The sequence below is a fragment of the Bacillus rossius genome, chromosome 5 (genome assembly GCF_032445375.1).
Source record: "Bacillus rossius redtenbacheri isolate Brsri chromosome 5, Brsri_v3, whole genome shotgun sequence".
Taxonomy (NCBI): Eukaryota; Metazoa; Arthropoda; class Insecta; order Phasmatodea; family Bacillidae; genus Bacillus; species Bacillus rossius.
Window position 1 is genome coordinate 12,398,657 of NC_086333.1, and position 15,472 is coordinate 12,414,128.

Sequence of the window (15,472 nt, forward strand, 5' to 3'; positions counted from 1 at the left end):
CAGTATGTTGTTTGTGCATTGATAAAACTGTACCGACTACGGTTGTGAGCTTAAGTGCTGTTATGCTGCTACTTTTCATCTCCATCTCTTCCTGCTTCCTGCTTCCTGTCTATGTCTTGAGAATGGAAGCAGAGCCCAAATTCTTTGCTTCGTGACCAGTCTCCAGTCTTAACAGCTGGCATGCTGTAACCTGATCCAGATAAAGATAGCCATATTAATGATCCATTATTGTATAACTGAATACAGAGAAGTCATGATACCAGGTTAGTAGGAAAGACTTTATTAAAAAATTTTTGATTATTACTTAAAAGTCCGAAATAAAAAAATTTAATTCCTGTACACATTTCTAATATCCAAACTACCTTGCAATAACTTTAAATTCATCTCTGATGAAAGTAAACTGATCCTGTATTGACTTTCAAATCAGTTTTAATTTAGGGAATTACATTTACAATTACATTTAGGAATTTGTGGTCAGTAGCCAGCATTAATTCTAATAACAATAACTTAAATGTTGAGTAAATAAAAACACCATCACCCTAAAGGACATGGGTTTGGGTATTCTCTGCATTTACACACACCCACCACCATTTGTGGCAGAAATTTCTCAAACGTCTTGTAACGGTTCGTTACATACAAAAATAAAAAGATTTAAAGCGTCAATTGTAGTTTTTGTTTTATTATTTCAAACTAGTGATGTCGTGAAGCCCCACGTTGCGGGACACTTGACGCGGGGGGGGGGGGGGGGGGGGGGGGTTGTTCGGTCGGTCGGCTTTACGGTGGATTGTTAGTAGGTGCCACCACGTGGTGCGGCACCTGGACCCGGTGAGACTCCTAACTCAGGGCGTGACGTCGCCCATGTGAGACGTGATATCCCCCCTTGAAAACATCTAGCCCTAACTCCTGCCCACTCTCAGCGTCTGGCACGCTTTTCCCTACGAAGTGGGCTCTCAGGCGTCCCACACGCCGTCACTCTCCACGTGGTCACACAGATAGAAAATAAAAGAATAATACGTTAAATTTGCACGTCTGATTTATTCCGCTAATTCCGCTCACCCACGTACACGGTTGAAACAGTACAAAAATGCCCGCGGCACGAATCGGTTTATAGGTGATGCGCCACCACGTGGTCACATATTGAATTACGTAGTACAAGATAAAAGACCGAGACTGGCCGTAAATTAATTAATAAAGCAGTCCCCCGACCGAGAGCTGCTCCGAGGACTAAAAGAAAGCGATTGAATTGAAATTAAAATTAACAGAATTACTTGGCAGAGAAAACAAGCGGTGAGGTCCCCGGAGTGCTGAAGCGTCTGCTCTCGGTCGTTGATGGCGGAAGACTGGAGTGAGATCATGGCTCGCTCGACTAACATGGCGTCCTCCCGCCGAAACAATTGCCGTTAAAAGATATTAGCGAATTCGTGCCACGGGAAACTAAATTAACATGACAAGAATGCATTGAAAATGATGTGACAATTTTTGAATAAAGAGAAAAGATTGTACAAATTATAATTATTAAGATTTAAATTTAATTATTGTCTGGCTTCGGGTTTCCTCGGGAATGTCCGGAAACGCTATGATATTTTAATATATAAGTTAAAAAATAAAAGTACATAAAACCCTCCCGGCCGATCTGCCGTCACGTTGCACTTAGGGAAAATAAAAACAAACAACACAATCATATATTCTTATGTTTTTAGGGGTACGGCGCACTGGCTCGACAGCGCCCTCTTGCCGGGCGAGCACACACGCATGCACACGTACGCACGGGTAGGCGGGAGGTTTGAATGGAGGGTGGATGGTGTTTGGGCGGTGGCATATTGGACTTAAGAGGGGCCGTAGGCCCGGACGATGTCACTAGGATGCACAGACGAATCCAAACACTTTCAATCCTTCGCTCACTCATTCCCGTCGTATATTCGCCTGTCGAGAAATGTTCGCAGCCTGGGCGATGAAAATTAATAAACAAAATTAACGTCGATTAAGTCTTTCAACAACCTTTTGCAGGAAATATCCAAAATATGTGCGGCCTCAAACACGGCTGCACCCAACTACGAACCGCGAGCCGCCGAAACGCGGCCTCGCCTGGCAGCGATCGCCCGACGACTACTACTGAACTCATGACACGTCTCCTCCACGCAGGGAGTAGACGTCACATGACCTCACCGACCAATCACACGCACGCTTCATTCAGGCTTACAGATACAAGCCAATCACAGAACAAGTTACAATACATGAAACAACCTTGTACACACAGAACTCTGGGCTTCCCCTGATCTGTCTCTTTTCAATTTCACATCGAAATCGGGGACTTCCATTCTCGTTCTCTCTCCCACACCGTGAGACAGCAGTTATCACTCAGTTCCCATGCAGGGGGGAAATTACCGTCTTTATCTCGGTTGGCGGGGAAGCACTGTTCCTTTCTCACTCCCACTTACAGGCCTCTCATGCCTCTCTTTCTAACCATAAATCATTCCACACGTTAATGAACCTTACAAACAGCAATTATAATACAAATTACTTTACAAAATTAGAATCATTTAGAAATAACCTGAAAAAGTAGGCCTAAACAGGCAAAAATCTAGTACAGGGACTTCTTTGTGAAAAATTACATTAAAAAAATAGTAATGATTAAAAATGTCTAATAAAATACAAAATACCTTCTTAAAAACATAGCAAGTGAAAATAACATATATTAGTATCCATAACGTCTGAATATACTGTTTCATAACCTATACATCACAAAAAACATTGACTTATTACTGCTTACATATACAAAAGAAGTTTAAAAGAAAATTATTTATTTAGGAGGGCAGGGTCTTGCAATGTTACAGTCTGTCTTCATTCCTCCCCTTCGCTTGTCTGAAGAATGCCAGTCACAGTGGTGCAGCCGTTCCTCACCTGCCTCTTCCCAATAACCCTCCCCTTGCCTTGATGTCTGGAGGCATGACACGATAACCCTGAATCACTAGATCTTCAAGACAAAGACAAAGTTTAATGTTCACAAGTCCAGGAATATATGTGCCACAGCAACTGTCCCAATGAGCAAAACAGCACAATGTGTCCATATGCACGCATAGAATATCATTTTTGTTTACCAAGACACAGTTTGTTCAAATAAATATAAAATTACTTATAACAGCGAGGCATTTTTATGCTAGAGAAGGTCAAACTAGGACTTCTTGCTGAAAATACAATTTGTTTGGTTTTTGGGGTCAGAAATAGGTAATTATTAGTGGTAACTCTAATAATAACACCTTAAAAACAAAAACCTTTTATCCGGTAACTGTGAAGGGTCGTAGAATAGAAAGTTGACTATGCATTTTTGCAGAGTTAGAATAAATTTGTGTTTGTTTTTATTTACTAAAATTATTCTAATTACTAATAATACAAAATAGTTATAAAGCTTTACCATTACAAAAAAAGTATAAAATTTAAAATACAAGAGCCTGGCCTACTGCCTATTATCACTTGCTGCAAACATTAGCACTTTGCACACACAATGAATGAGTAGGGAGCCTGCATCTTTAAGGAGCCTATCATATATTTATGTTAGTATTTTTCTTTATTGTGTAATTTAGAACAATACATATTTCTGTATTCCATTCTGATGTTAATTGTGTAGTTCAGCACTTGTAACTTTTAGACACCTCCTTTTAAAACAAACATACTTCAAGCTTAATGTGAATAAGATGAGGAGGATTTCGCATTAGATTCATGACATAACACTAGGTTCCAATACAACAGGTGCATTTTGGTAGACAGTTTGAACCTGATTTTTTTCACTGGAGCATTATTTTTTCGAAACATTTTATAGTTCACATAATAATGAGACATATAACCATACAAAATGGTATTCTTGTACTAGGTTTGAGAATCGTTAGTTTTTTATATCTCAAAAATGTGTTGGCATCTGTAGTACTAAGCTTGCATGTATCAAGAGACTGTGTAGTACATAGTCAGAAATAGCTGTGAGCTCATACAAAAACATTAATATATGGGTCATTCCATGTCAAATCACCCAGACCATGTCACCCACCAACACGGATTTCCACAAAATTTTGTGGACTTGTTGCCTTGATGAAGTTATGAAGCCATATGATTTTTTTCTTCATTGGTCCTTATAGTTTTTTTGTAACAGAAGGTCAAAGTTATATGCATTTGCTTGAATGTGTCACTCTTGATACTCCTTTTCATGAGTACAGCACATTGCTAAAAAATAATATTTCAGCATGTATACTTGTTTAATGTATGAAATTATTTGTGTAAGTGAAACAAGGTTTAAAGATTCCAAGAAAAATTGCCTGAAAGCATTTTTATGTTTTCTTATTGCTTAAAAAAATTATTTAAAATGAAAAGAGCTTGTTTTTACAGCATAACACATGAAATTGCAGATGAGAAAATTTATCAAGAGGCAATAAAGAAAACTCATCTGTATTGGTTTTACATTAATCCTGTAACTACATTTTATGATATAACGAAAGAAAAACAGTGGAGTTTTGAAGGCTTTGATATAAAATTCATACAGATTTATATAAGACATTAATTGGAAACCGACCACAACACTCATTACAAATATTTTCTTAATTTGTTGTAGCTGCTGCTAAAGAATAACACTGCATTTATTTATGAACTGGTGATAGTGTCAGTGATTATTATTAATTATCATTGTATTCATACCTTTTTAAGATATTTTAACTCAAACATATGTACTATCACAATTCATTGCAAGTTGCTATTTAATATGTTTGCAGTATTTGGGTTGATTTTCCATTTGCTACACATGTGTGTGTACCCACACACATACATAATCTGAAACCTGGTTATGCTTTAAACCAACGGCCTTATCCTTCAAGTAAGTGATGGTGCATAATTACCTTGTGCAGTATTTCTGGTGGTTGATGTTCCTAAAGTCAGGATGCAGGATGAAAACTTCTATCTCACATTAACTAATTTCCCTTGTTGCAGGTATATAAATAGAAATATTTTCCCCTTCCATATAAATTCATTATAAATGAATATTAGTCCTAAACTACCAATATACTGTATACAGTTAGTGTTATGAGCCAAAATGTTTGTTGAACAGAATTTCAGCAAACTTTACCTCTTTTTCTGGGAAGTACCACATCCTACCACTTCCTTTTGTGACTGGTACACTAACAACACTTAGGATATTATACAGTTGAACATCACACCTGTCTTCTGTCAACGGAAGGCCAGTGGAATGACCTTGCTGGTCCATGCGGATGTAAGAATTTAACTACCACATCTTCTTCTTCATGATTTAGCTTTACAATTGTTCCAAAGAACCAGTGAGAGTCATATACACATGAAATAAATGAGTTTACAGAAAGCTGTGACATGGTGACAAGCGTACAATTGCTTTATCTGAAATGGAACACAGAGGTGTAGTTTTCATCAAAACTTATGCGTTTCGTTGCTACAACATCTTGCGACAGTGGTATAAACTGATGAAATCCGCGTGTTCCAGGAATTGTCTTTACTTTTGTAAACCATCCTGACAACTCATGTCGCTCCTGTTGAATCAGCTCCTTTTTGACAAGCCTGAAATGAATATGTTCAATGCGCGATGTACAAAATTTGAATACTTCATCTACAGTTGTTATCTGGTTATCAAGACATCTTCCAAGGCTCTCTTTAGTAACTAAGCGTTTCACTGTGCCACCAATGCCATCACATGGGGACTTCCCATGGCTGGTAGCAAAAAATGACCAAGATGCTTCGAGGGAAAAATCCTTAGCATGATAGCACAAATTTTTAAAGTTTTTGCAGTTTTTATATTGGTCAGCACAGCCGCCACTGAAGTAACACACCTTTCGCACAAACGAAAATTTTTCACAAATTAGCTTGGCAATTTCTTTTTGTGTTGCATGTACGAAGGCCACATTGTGATCCAGATCATCAGACAACACACAACGATTACAAACAGACAAATCCACTGAGCCAGGCAAGCGGACATGAATGACTACAGTATGTAGAGTACAAGCATCACTTGACCAGTGATAACCTTGTGCTTTATCTTGGATAACATATGAGAAATTCTAACTGAAATCTAGAAGAACAACTGCTGTGTCTGACTTCAAATTAACTTTAGTTTCTTTCAAGTAGTTGGATTGGGCTTGTGCAATATATGAGTGTGGAATAAGTTTTTCTAGCTTTTCAATCAATTTGTTGAAATAGTCTTCAAAACTTGCAGTACACCGTATGAGTTCTGTTCGATCAGTACTTACCCACTGACTATATTCTATCTCATCTAAAGGATCATAATTCAGTTTTTCTTGAAGAATTCTCCTTAAATTCTCACTTGGTGAGCAATGAGAGCAGTGACGCACCATGCAATCTCTGTTTTCCTTGTAACAAACTAGGTAAGTTATAAGGTCATGATAGGATTCATTGATTTCACCAACTGCATGAAGGAGAAGTTTCACATTCTGGTGTATGCTACATACACATACAGAATGGGTTCCTGATGATCCTGGCAAAACACACCACTTAGGTCTTAGCATACAGAACTTAGAGAACCGAACAGCAGATTCTGGAAATTGGAATATGAAAGCAGCATACAATTCTCGTAAATTAGAAAGAATAAGACGTTTTTGCTTGTGGACATTCCTAGCAACACTAACTACATCCTTCTTTCCAGGCATTATTCTAGAATAGTCATCATTTTCATAAAAATTGTGCACCCGTTCAGCAGTTTCTAAGCTTAAGGATTTCCCTCTCTTAGATTGTGGAGTAGATAAAATTCCTTTTTCCTTAAGAAGATGTCTTGACTGCCTAACAGCATACTCACTGACTTCCAATTCTTCCATGATCCTTTGTCTGCTCCAAGAAATTGGAACTAAAGTTAAAAGTCTAATCTTTTCTGGTGTATTCTGTGTCATTCTTACTTTTTCCTTAATTAAAGATAAGAGTGTATCTAGATCTTCTGCTTTCTGTTTGATGTCCTTTGAAATCTGTGCATTGTCATTTTTCTCATTGGGAAAGCCCTGGCCAAGTACTTTGCACACTTTACTTCTTAAGCTGTCACATGCCGATTTCAATTTCCTTTTCCCATAAACTAGCTTGCTGTGTGCTGGTACAGCATGTAACTTTAAAGGGGATATTCCTAGTTCATCAAATGTAGTACTGATGGTCTTTGAAGCAGCTTCCTTGCTTGATGATGCATCAAGATCACCTATACTGCATACACTGGCTGTATCAGATATTTCTGATGATTCCTGGTCTGCTGTATTAATAGGAAGTGCTTGTACAGTGAAACCTCATTAATACAAACCTGAATGGGAGTAAAATATTTCAGTTTGTAATAACGAGGTTCATATTAATGAGGTTCTTGAGCCAATAGGTAGAATAAGAACTCGATAAGAAATATTGAATTCCTACATGTCAGAGCACTAAAAATGTGGAATATTATTATTGTAATAGAAGCCAGATATTGACATGCACACTAACAAAATACACTTAGAAGCAAATTTAATAGTTTTAGTAAAATACACTATAACAGACTGATAATTAGTATACATATACGTATGTATGTATTCTTATTTAATTTGTTTCCAAAGTTTTGACAAAAATGATTAACATTTACCGTACAGTTAATTGCTGTTGAGTGTATAGCAATTCTTATGCAAAGTATGCAAGATATATTTACATAGGTTTAAAAAAAATATTAATTTTTTTCTGGACACACTTATCTCTGTAAATATCATTTACAGCAGAACATATCTTCTCAAACCCTGCAATCAAGTCAATTGGCACATCACTTGCAGCAAGTACATTTTCCAGTGTACGCAAAGCACTGATTGTGTCACTTTTGCTTGGAAGTTTATGCACTACCTCACCATTGTCGTCATCACCATCATTATCCTGACTTGTACCACCCTCACAAAGTGACTGTACAGCGTCAGCCCTTGGTGTTTCCTGTAATCCTCGTGAACCAACAAGATCTTCTGCAGTTAATCTTGCACTGGTGTACACACTGTCATCAATATGAACAAACTCATTGAAGTCATTATCAACTTGCACATGTTCTTTTAACTCTTGCCAATCCTCTAAAGGTTGATCACAGTCAGGTTCTTCAACAGTTTGCTGGCCAAACCCACTTTTTGCAAAGCAATGCAATGTCTTTTGGCTGATGCTGTCCCACGACATGGCTATACTGCGGATAGCATCCAAAACTGACCATCTATGAAGCTCAGTCTTTCCTTTTTCACACTGCCTGATAAGGTATTTCACCAAGCGCTGTCTGTAGTTTCTTTTAAAGCACTGTATTATACCTTGGTCGAGTGGTTGTGTCACACTTGTTGTATTTGGTAGCAAGAAGAGTAAGGTAATGTTTTCCGAACTTCATACCATGAGCAGTATGTGCAGCACAGTTGTCCAACAATAACAAAATTTTGCGATTTAGAGTCGCCATTTTCCTGTCCAATTTTAACAACCACAACTGGAAAATTTTTGTGGTGACCCAAGCCTTACTGTTTGCCTCGTAATCTACTGTCAGGTTTTTTGCTGCAACATCTTTGAAACATCTTGGCTTGGCAGACTTGCCAATAACCAAGGGTCGAAGTTTAGTACTGCCATCTTGATTACAACATAGTAAAACTGTAAGACGAACTTTACTGTGTTTACCACCATGGCAGTTTTCACCTTTTACGGTTAGAGTTTTATTGGGCAACAGATTGTAAAAAAGCCCTGTTTCATCCATATTAAACACATCATGTGGTGCAAATTTACTTACGATGGTCTGTACTGACTGAAGCCAGTCACTCGTTGCTGTTTGGTCGACAGTTGCAGATTCGCCACAAATGGTTTTTGTGGCCAAATTATGCCTATCTTTGAAGCGTTGAAGCCATCCAATGCTGCAATGGAAATCATCAATTCTGAGTCGCAGTGCCAGCTGATCAGCCTTTTCTTGGATAATAGGCCCGGAAATTGGAACTCTGGCGGCGGGCATCTGATGAAACCACTCCAGCAGTTTGGCCTCTAATTCTGAATTTTTACCGACGCGCATCCTTTTCTTAGTTTGATTACTACCTTTCCTGACCGCTTCTTCTATTTTATCTGCTTGCTTTAGAATTGTACTTAAGGTTGATTTTGATATACCAAACTCTACAGAAAGTTCTGTTTTTGTTTTTTCACCCTGACGAACTGAATTTATTATCTTAATTTTCGTCTTCAATGCAATTTCCTTGCGTTTACGTTTTGCCTCCATTTTTATGTGTGTACGTACAAATTTTAAAGTTTAATAAAATTCTCACGAGATAATTCACTTAAACTTTCATTACAACGTACACAAATATTAAACGGGTTAGGCGTAATATATATTTTGATTTTATTGGTCTGGCACAGATTCATGTATACAAAGGAAGTACAAAATTGAACGTGAATACAATCCCACGTGAAGTTCGATATATCGAATATTCTACAAACGCGAGTGATTTCTGAACATATCGAACACACGAACGAGTGATTTTGAAAACATAAGAGTTAAAAACACACTTCGGACACTCAGGCGGGGCCGTATCTTTGTGGTAATCTTTGGTTCGTATTAAACGGTAAACATGACTGTTTGTTTATACGGAAGGGAATTGTTATTGTTCGCTATACATAATGAGAATTTTGTATTAACCAAACAAATCTTCATTGTGTTTAATGGACATATTTCACGGGGAAATAGTAATAGGTAATATTAACGAGTCGTTCGTAATAAGCGGGATAATATTAACGAGGTTTCACTGTATGCATTTTCTGCAAGATGAACAAATCTTCTGTCCTTGTGGTATTTTCAAATTTAATTTGTCATATATTTCCCTTGAAATGTCTTTATTTACACATTGTAGTGATTTGTAAATGGTTTTCTTATTTTTTTTAAGTGGATCACAACATGTAGTTTGATACAGTTCATATTTTTTTGTATAAAAAATCCTATGGTGCTCACTGACACTCGCTTACCTATCACTTTTTATTCCACTCCTACAGGATAAAAGTTCTTTGTCAGTATCACTTAGTGTTTCAATGTTGTTCAACCTCTTCAAATGGGTATAACTTGTTTTATGAGACTCTGTTCCAGTCTCCTTACCAACACTACATGGTTCACTAATTCCTGACTGCTGAAGTTCCATTACTGCTTCATTAACTTCACAACACTTTCACATAATGTCACTGGTTCAAAAACCAAATCATAAAGTTGTTGTGCGATCCCAGTAACAACACAATGGAAAAATTAAAAGAATAACTAAACAAAAGTTTGTAGTTCGTTCCACATGCTTGTTTATTAACCTTATACCAGAAAGCACTGAAGAACCTTCCAACTCTGCTTCACCGACTGGCTATCCTGCTACATCAGCAGAGGTTACTGCAGCTGCCTCTGCAGATAAGCCCAGTGTTGACTACACACTTGACTACTACACTGACATGACTGGACCTTCAGTGCAAGAAGATGATATAAGTAGCCATGTGGTTACCAAAGTGAAAACAAAAGATGGGGTTATTATACATGCACTTACATACATAAACCTTTAAAACCCCAGTTTTTCTTTCGTTATATCATAAAATGTAGTTACAGGATTAATGTAAAACCAATACAGATGAGTTTTCTTTATTGCCTCTTGCTAAATTTTCTCATCTGCAATTTCATGTGTTATGCTGTAAAAACATGCTCTTTTCATTTTAAATAATTTTTTTAAGCAATAAGAAAACATAAAAATGCTTTCAGGCAATTTTTCTTGGAATCTGTAAACCTTGTTTCACTTAGACGAATAATTTCATAGATTAAACAAGTATACATGCTGAAATATTATTTTTTAGCAATGTGCTGCACTCCTGAAAAGGAGTATCAAGAGTGACACATTCAAGCAAATGCATATAACTTTGACCTTCTGTTACAAAAAAACTATAAGGACCAATGAAGAAAAAATTCATATGGCTTCATAACTTCATCGAGGCAACAAGTACACAAAATTTTGTGGAAATCTGTGTTGGTAGGTGACATTTCAAAAAAATTTTGGGTGATTTGACATGGAATGACCCATATGCTAAAATTTCTGTGTATATAATGTACTGTTATCTGTTTACAGAAGTATAGAATATATATTACATCTTTTTTTTGTATTATTTTAATGTTCAAAAGAAAATAGCTATTTTATTTTTAATGGGTTTTGTATTTCGACTAATTTATTAAACATAAGCCAGATTGCTCAGTTGAGTATAATGGAAAGTCAATTTTTTTCTTAGATTATTTTCAGCTGACTGCAAGCTGGGTTTATTTTTATAAATGTTTGTCTTTTTTTTTTTATGTTAAGATAGGGTTGATTCTTTTGAGTATACAGACCATATTTTATCTCCAGGTTACTATTGTACCAGCTTTCCATCTTATCTTTGTTATAATCTGTGAAATTTTGTGAATGGTAATGAATTGTTGATTATTTTTTGTAGTGTTCACTCGACTCAGCACAAAATGGCAGTATATTACACAGTTGTATGACTCTGGTAGTATTGATGATGACCAAGCAGACACACAGGTTAGTTTGATTTTAATTATTATCAGCCAATTAGTTTAAGCAGTTTCTTTAAAACTATCCTGCGTATATTACTTTATGTACATAAAATCATACAAGGACATTAAAGCTGAGAAAAAAAAAATTATTTTACTTACCTTTGTAAGCAGTAAAGCACATGTATGATTTAATTAATAGAACATATTTAAGATATCAAAAATAACACCAAATTGTTTATTCATTCTGTTTCATCGCAAATAACTTTGTTTTTTGTTTGTAAATTCAAAGAGAATAATATTCAATGTGTAGAAATTACACTTGGAAACACCCCAACCACCTTGAAATCACTATTTCACGTGAGTGGGCAGAGCTTCACTGCTTGACATTTGGCAGTTCCAGTTGAAGTGCGCACTGTGACCATTTGAGATGTCCAATCAGTATCTACGTTCAACGTTGGGCCTAAATTGCTGTTGTAGTAGAGGGAATTATTTGCACTAGGTATAACTTTAGATTGTGTGTCCTTCGTCTGTGTCAATGTTCTAATTCTTTTTGTTTTGTATATGTTAACTGTCATTTTTTTGTGTTTGTTTTTATGTATTATTGCTACCACCCCGGCTCATCGCTGTTGGTAGTCATCTCACAACTTTAATAAAATAAAAAATATAAATAATCTAGAAGGCAAGCTAGCAAATGAGTCCCACAAAGTTCCAAGCGGGGCAGGGATAAAACTTGGATTTAGCTGTAATGAGTAAAGTAGTTGTTTCGATACCAGGACCACCCAGTCCATCGTTTTCTACCACAAGATGTGGATAAAGTGTGTAGTCAGCAGAACTATGAGGTAAGCCAACAGAGCAGGTTTAAAATCGTAGCTATGTCAGATAAAAATGATTTTCTTGGTTTCTGGCATTGAGCTGGTTTTTGTCTGTACAAGAAAGTGTGTGTGATGGGATTTCATTCCAATACCAGTATCTTCACATCTTACTTTCACAATCATCCAACAAGCATGAATGTGTGACAGCCACATCCTCATCTGGCAACCATTTAAGAAGCATGGAAGTGTTATTGAAGAATTTTCTCAGCTTGAATCCTTAAATGGCAAGCAAGGAAATCAGCTCTTGTATTTTTAAGGCAGTTTATACCACATTGGAACCAGTGACTAACATTATTTAGGTAGACATCTGACTTTAAAATTTCAAATTATAATGGAAAATTCTTGTTTTCATAATCTGCCAGCTGCTTACAGTACTAGTTTTTGTGATGAATGTTTATCTGTTTGGTATCAGAACCAAACCTCTTCATGCAATCTAAAATACAACAGTTCACAATAACCTTTCGAAGTTTAGACGCTGTCTCTGACTTAAACCATGTCAGTAAAGTATCATTTCTGGAGCTACCACACAAACGTTTTGATGAGGCACTGAAAATTACTCTGAGCTTGGTGGTGGAGCTCTATGGTTTTACCACACATTGGTGTGAGATGTAGTACAATGGCAACACTGCAGCAGATTTGTGATTAGAAATGCCTCTATGCCTATTGTCCAAGGAATCTTGACTGAATTCAGAATAAATTGTTCTCAGTTTAGGCTCTTTCTTCAGTTGTGTGTCTATACGAAGCAGATGAGTGCTTGAGAAATGTTTGCATAATTTGGCAATCTGGAAGCCATTGGCACAGTATATTGGTCCACACTGTCCATAGTGTGTGTTTGGACAAAATATCATCCACACAGAATAGCATGTTTTGGTACAGGTTTGAGTGGTGGACATTTTTCAATCTCCCAGGGACTTTACATTATTTCTTTGAAAGGCAGTGGAAATGTGAACATGGAATTTCAAATTGTTTATGAATCAGTAATAGTGTACTCATAAGGTACATTTTCCACCCAAATCTAGCCAAACACAGACTTTAAAACCATAGGCATCCCCAAATGCTTGTGTCCTGTCAAAAGAAGTGGAAAAATATCTGCACCAATCAGCAGATTAATTTTGCCTGGTGTGGCAAAAATAGGGTCTGCATGCTTGATATCAGTTACAGTCTTCATCACATCAGAGGAGAGATGAACTAACTACTTACTACTAACTACTAACTACTTAGTGATTTAAGAAATTACATACATAAACTTCACTTGTACAATATTTGGCCATATTTATAGGTGTATTTCTAAGTGCGTAGACTGTGTTCAGTGCTGATACTAACCTGGCTGACTGTGTCTTAACAGTGCACGAACAACATTCTCTTGCTGTAGGGAGCAACACTGTTGACCTTGCATTTGTGGCCAGAGACACCGCCGACACAACTTGATCTGGACAGTTTCTTGTCATTAAATTTAATATTAGCTTTATGTCAGAAGTGCAACAAAGAATGGTGTCTGTAACCAAACTAATGACATGAGGATTTTGATTGACACTGTTTTGAGTAGTGTGAGTTTGCAAGGCAGTTGATACACACCTTCAACACCTTGACTACCTGGTAGCAATCTTCTGAAAAATGCTGGTGGAAATATGAAAATTTGTGCAAGCCACGAGGTTCTTTGTACAAGCCACATGCAGTCTGAAATGATTATCAAACACTTGCCGAGCTGGCCATGATTATGTGCCCAGTTGGTGAGCTTTGCAATTTTCAGTTGGGCATTGTGTTTTACACCTTTGTCTGAGCCTACTGTTTAGCGTGCTCTACAGTGTTTTTCCAACAATTTTACAACTTATTGTTTGGAATTCACTTGAAAATGTCATTTCCCATTGTGTGTGGAGTATAGGATCCAAACTTTTCAAACTACTGGAAGCAAAATTAAGTAATATTGGTCAACAGGCCCTGCAATAGCTTTTAAATTTGACACATTTTCAGTTATGACTCTCGATAATTGACGAAGGGATTTTGGATATTCTTTGAATGCAAAAAGTGCTTACAGTAAATCATCAACGTGCATGTCTACTTGAATCGTTTGTTGTCATAGTGATTCAATATCATTTTCCAAGTTACATCAAAATTTGTGTCTGGCATGGGTAAGGACTGAAAACCATACCCAAAGACTTACCATTGAGTGAATTTTTCAAGTAGTCAAGTTGTTCTACTGGGGAAATGTCACTGCTATCAGTTACAAGGGTCTTGAACAATTTAGAGGAATTAGTCCATTGTTTTGGATCTTCATCAGTGTAGGAGAGTGTGTGGTGTGCAGACCCCTGTCATCTATAATGTCACAAGAGTCTTTTCAGACATGATGCTTTTCAGTAAGATGGTATATCAGCTGATAATATAGGTTAAGGTCATGTGATCTAGTTTTGTATTTAGATTTTTATAGTTTGGAATTTTCTCCTAAGTAATTCTGATATTTAATTTTTTTTTATTTAGAAAACAATCTTAACTACATTTTTACCAATTGTCACTATGCTCTTACAATTGCTATATATGTATGTGTGATTTTTGGTATTTTATTTAATTTATGTAGCAATATTTTTACTTGTGTATTTCTTGGTGTGTTTGGGATGTTTCTACAATGTGAGACAGTGGTGTCTGTGAAAGAAAGAACGAAAGTAAGATGCGCTTTGCTGAGGTGCCGAAATGAGAGACAGTATATCGCATCCTTTGTTAGAGAGGGACTGAGACATTTTCCAGGTCGTAGGAAAAATCTTAGACTGGGAATCACAGAATAATAATTGTAAGAACAATATTTATAGCCAATAGGGAGGCAGCTTTTTCGGGGAAGTCCACAGTTGGTAATTTTTTGTATTTTTTTGTACTGTGCTTTTCTAGCTCGTTGTTGTTCAAGTACTGTGTCAAAGGACGTGCGGGGCAGGGGCTCGTTGCAGGATCAGATTAGTGCTTAAGTGTCGGAGCCATGCTGCTGATAAGTTTTAACAATTTTTCTTAATTTCTGAAGTTTTAACTATAGTTTTTTAGGCTCCAGGCGTGTGACATAATCCCGGGTGGTCTGTTGGTCCACCAGGACATTAGTGCCTGT

The 15,472-nt window shown here is 36.8% G+C and overlaps 1 protein-coding gene across 1 annotated transcript in view; it reads left to right on the top strand.

Moving 5' to 3' along the window:
* The window catches only part of LOC134531594 (exportin-5), a 298,110-nt gene that overhangs the window by 204,060 nt on the left and 78,578 nt on the right, over positions 1-15,472 (top strand). Inside the window, exon 14 of the mRNA XM_063367321.1 lies at positions 11,455-11,540. Coding sequence (XP_063223391.1) covers positions 11,455-11,540 — 86 coding nt within the window. The remainder of the gene's footprint in view (positions 1-11,454; positions 11,541-15,472) is intronic.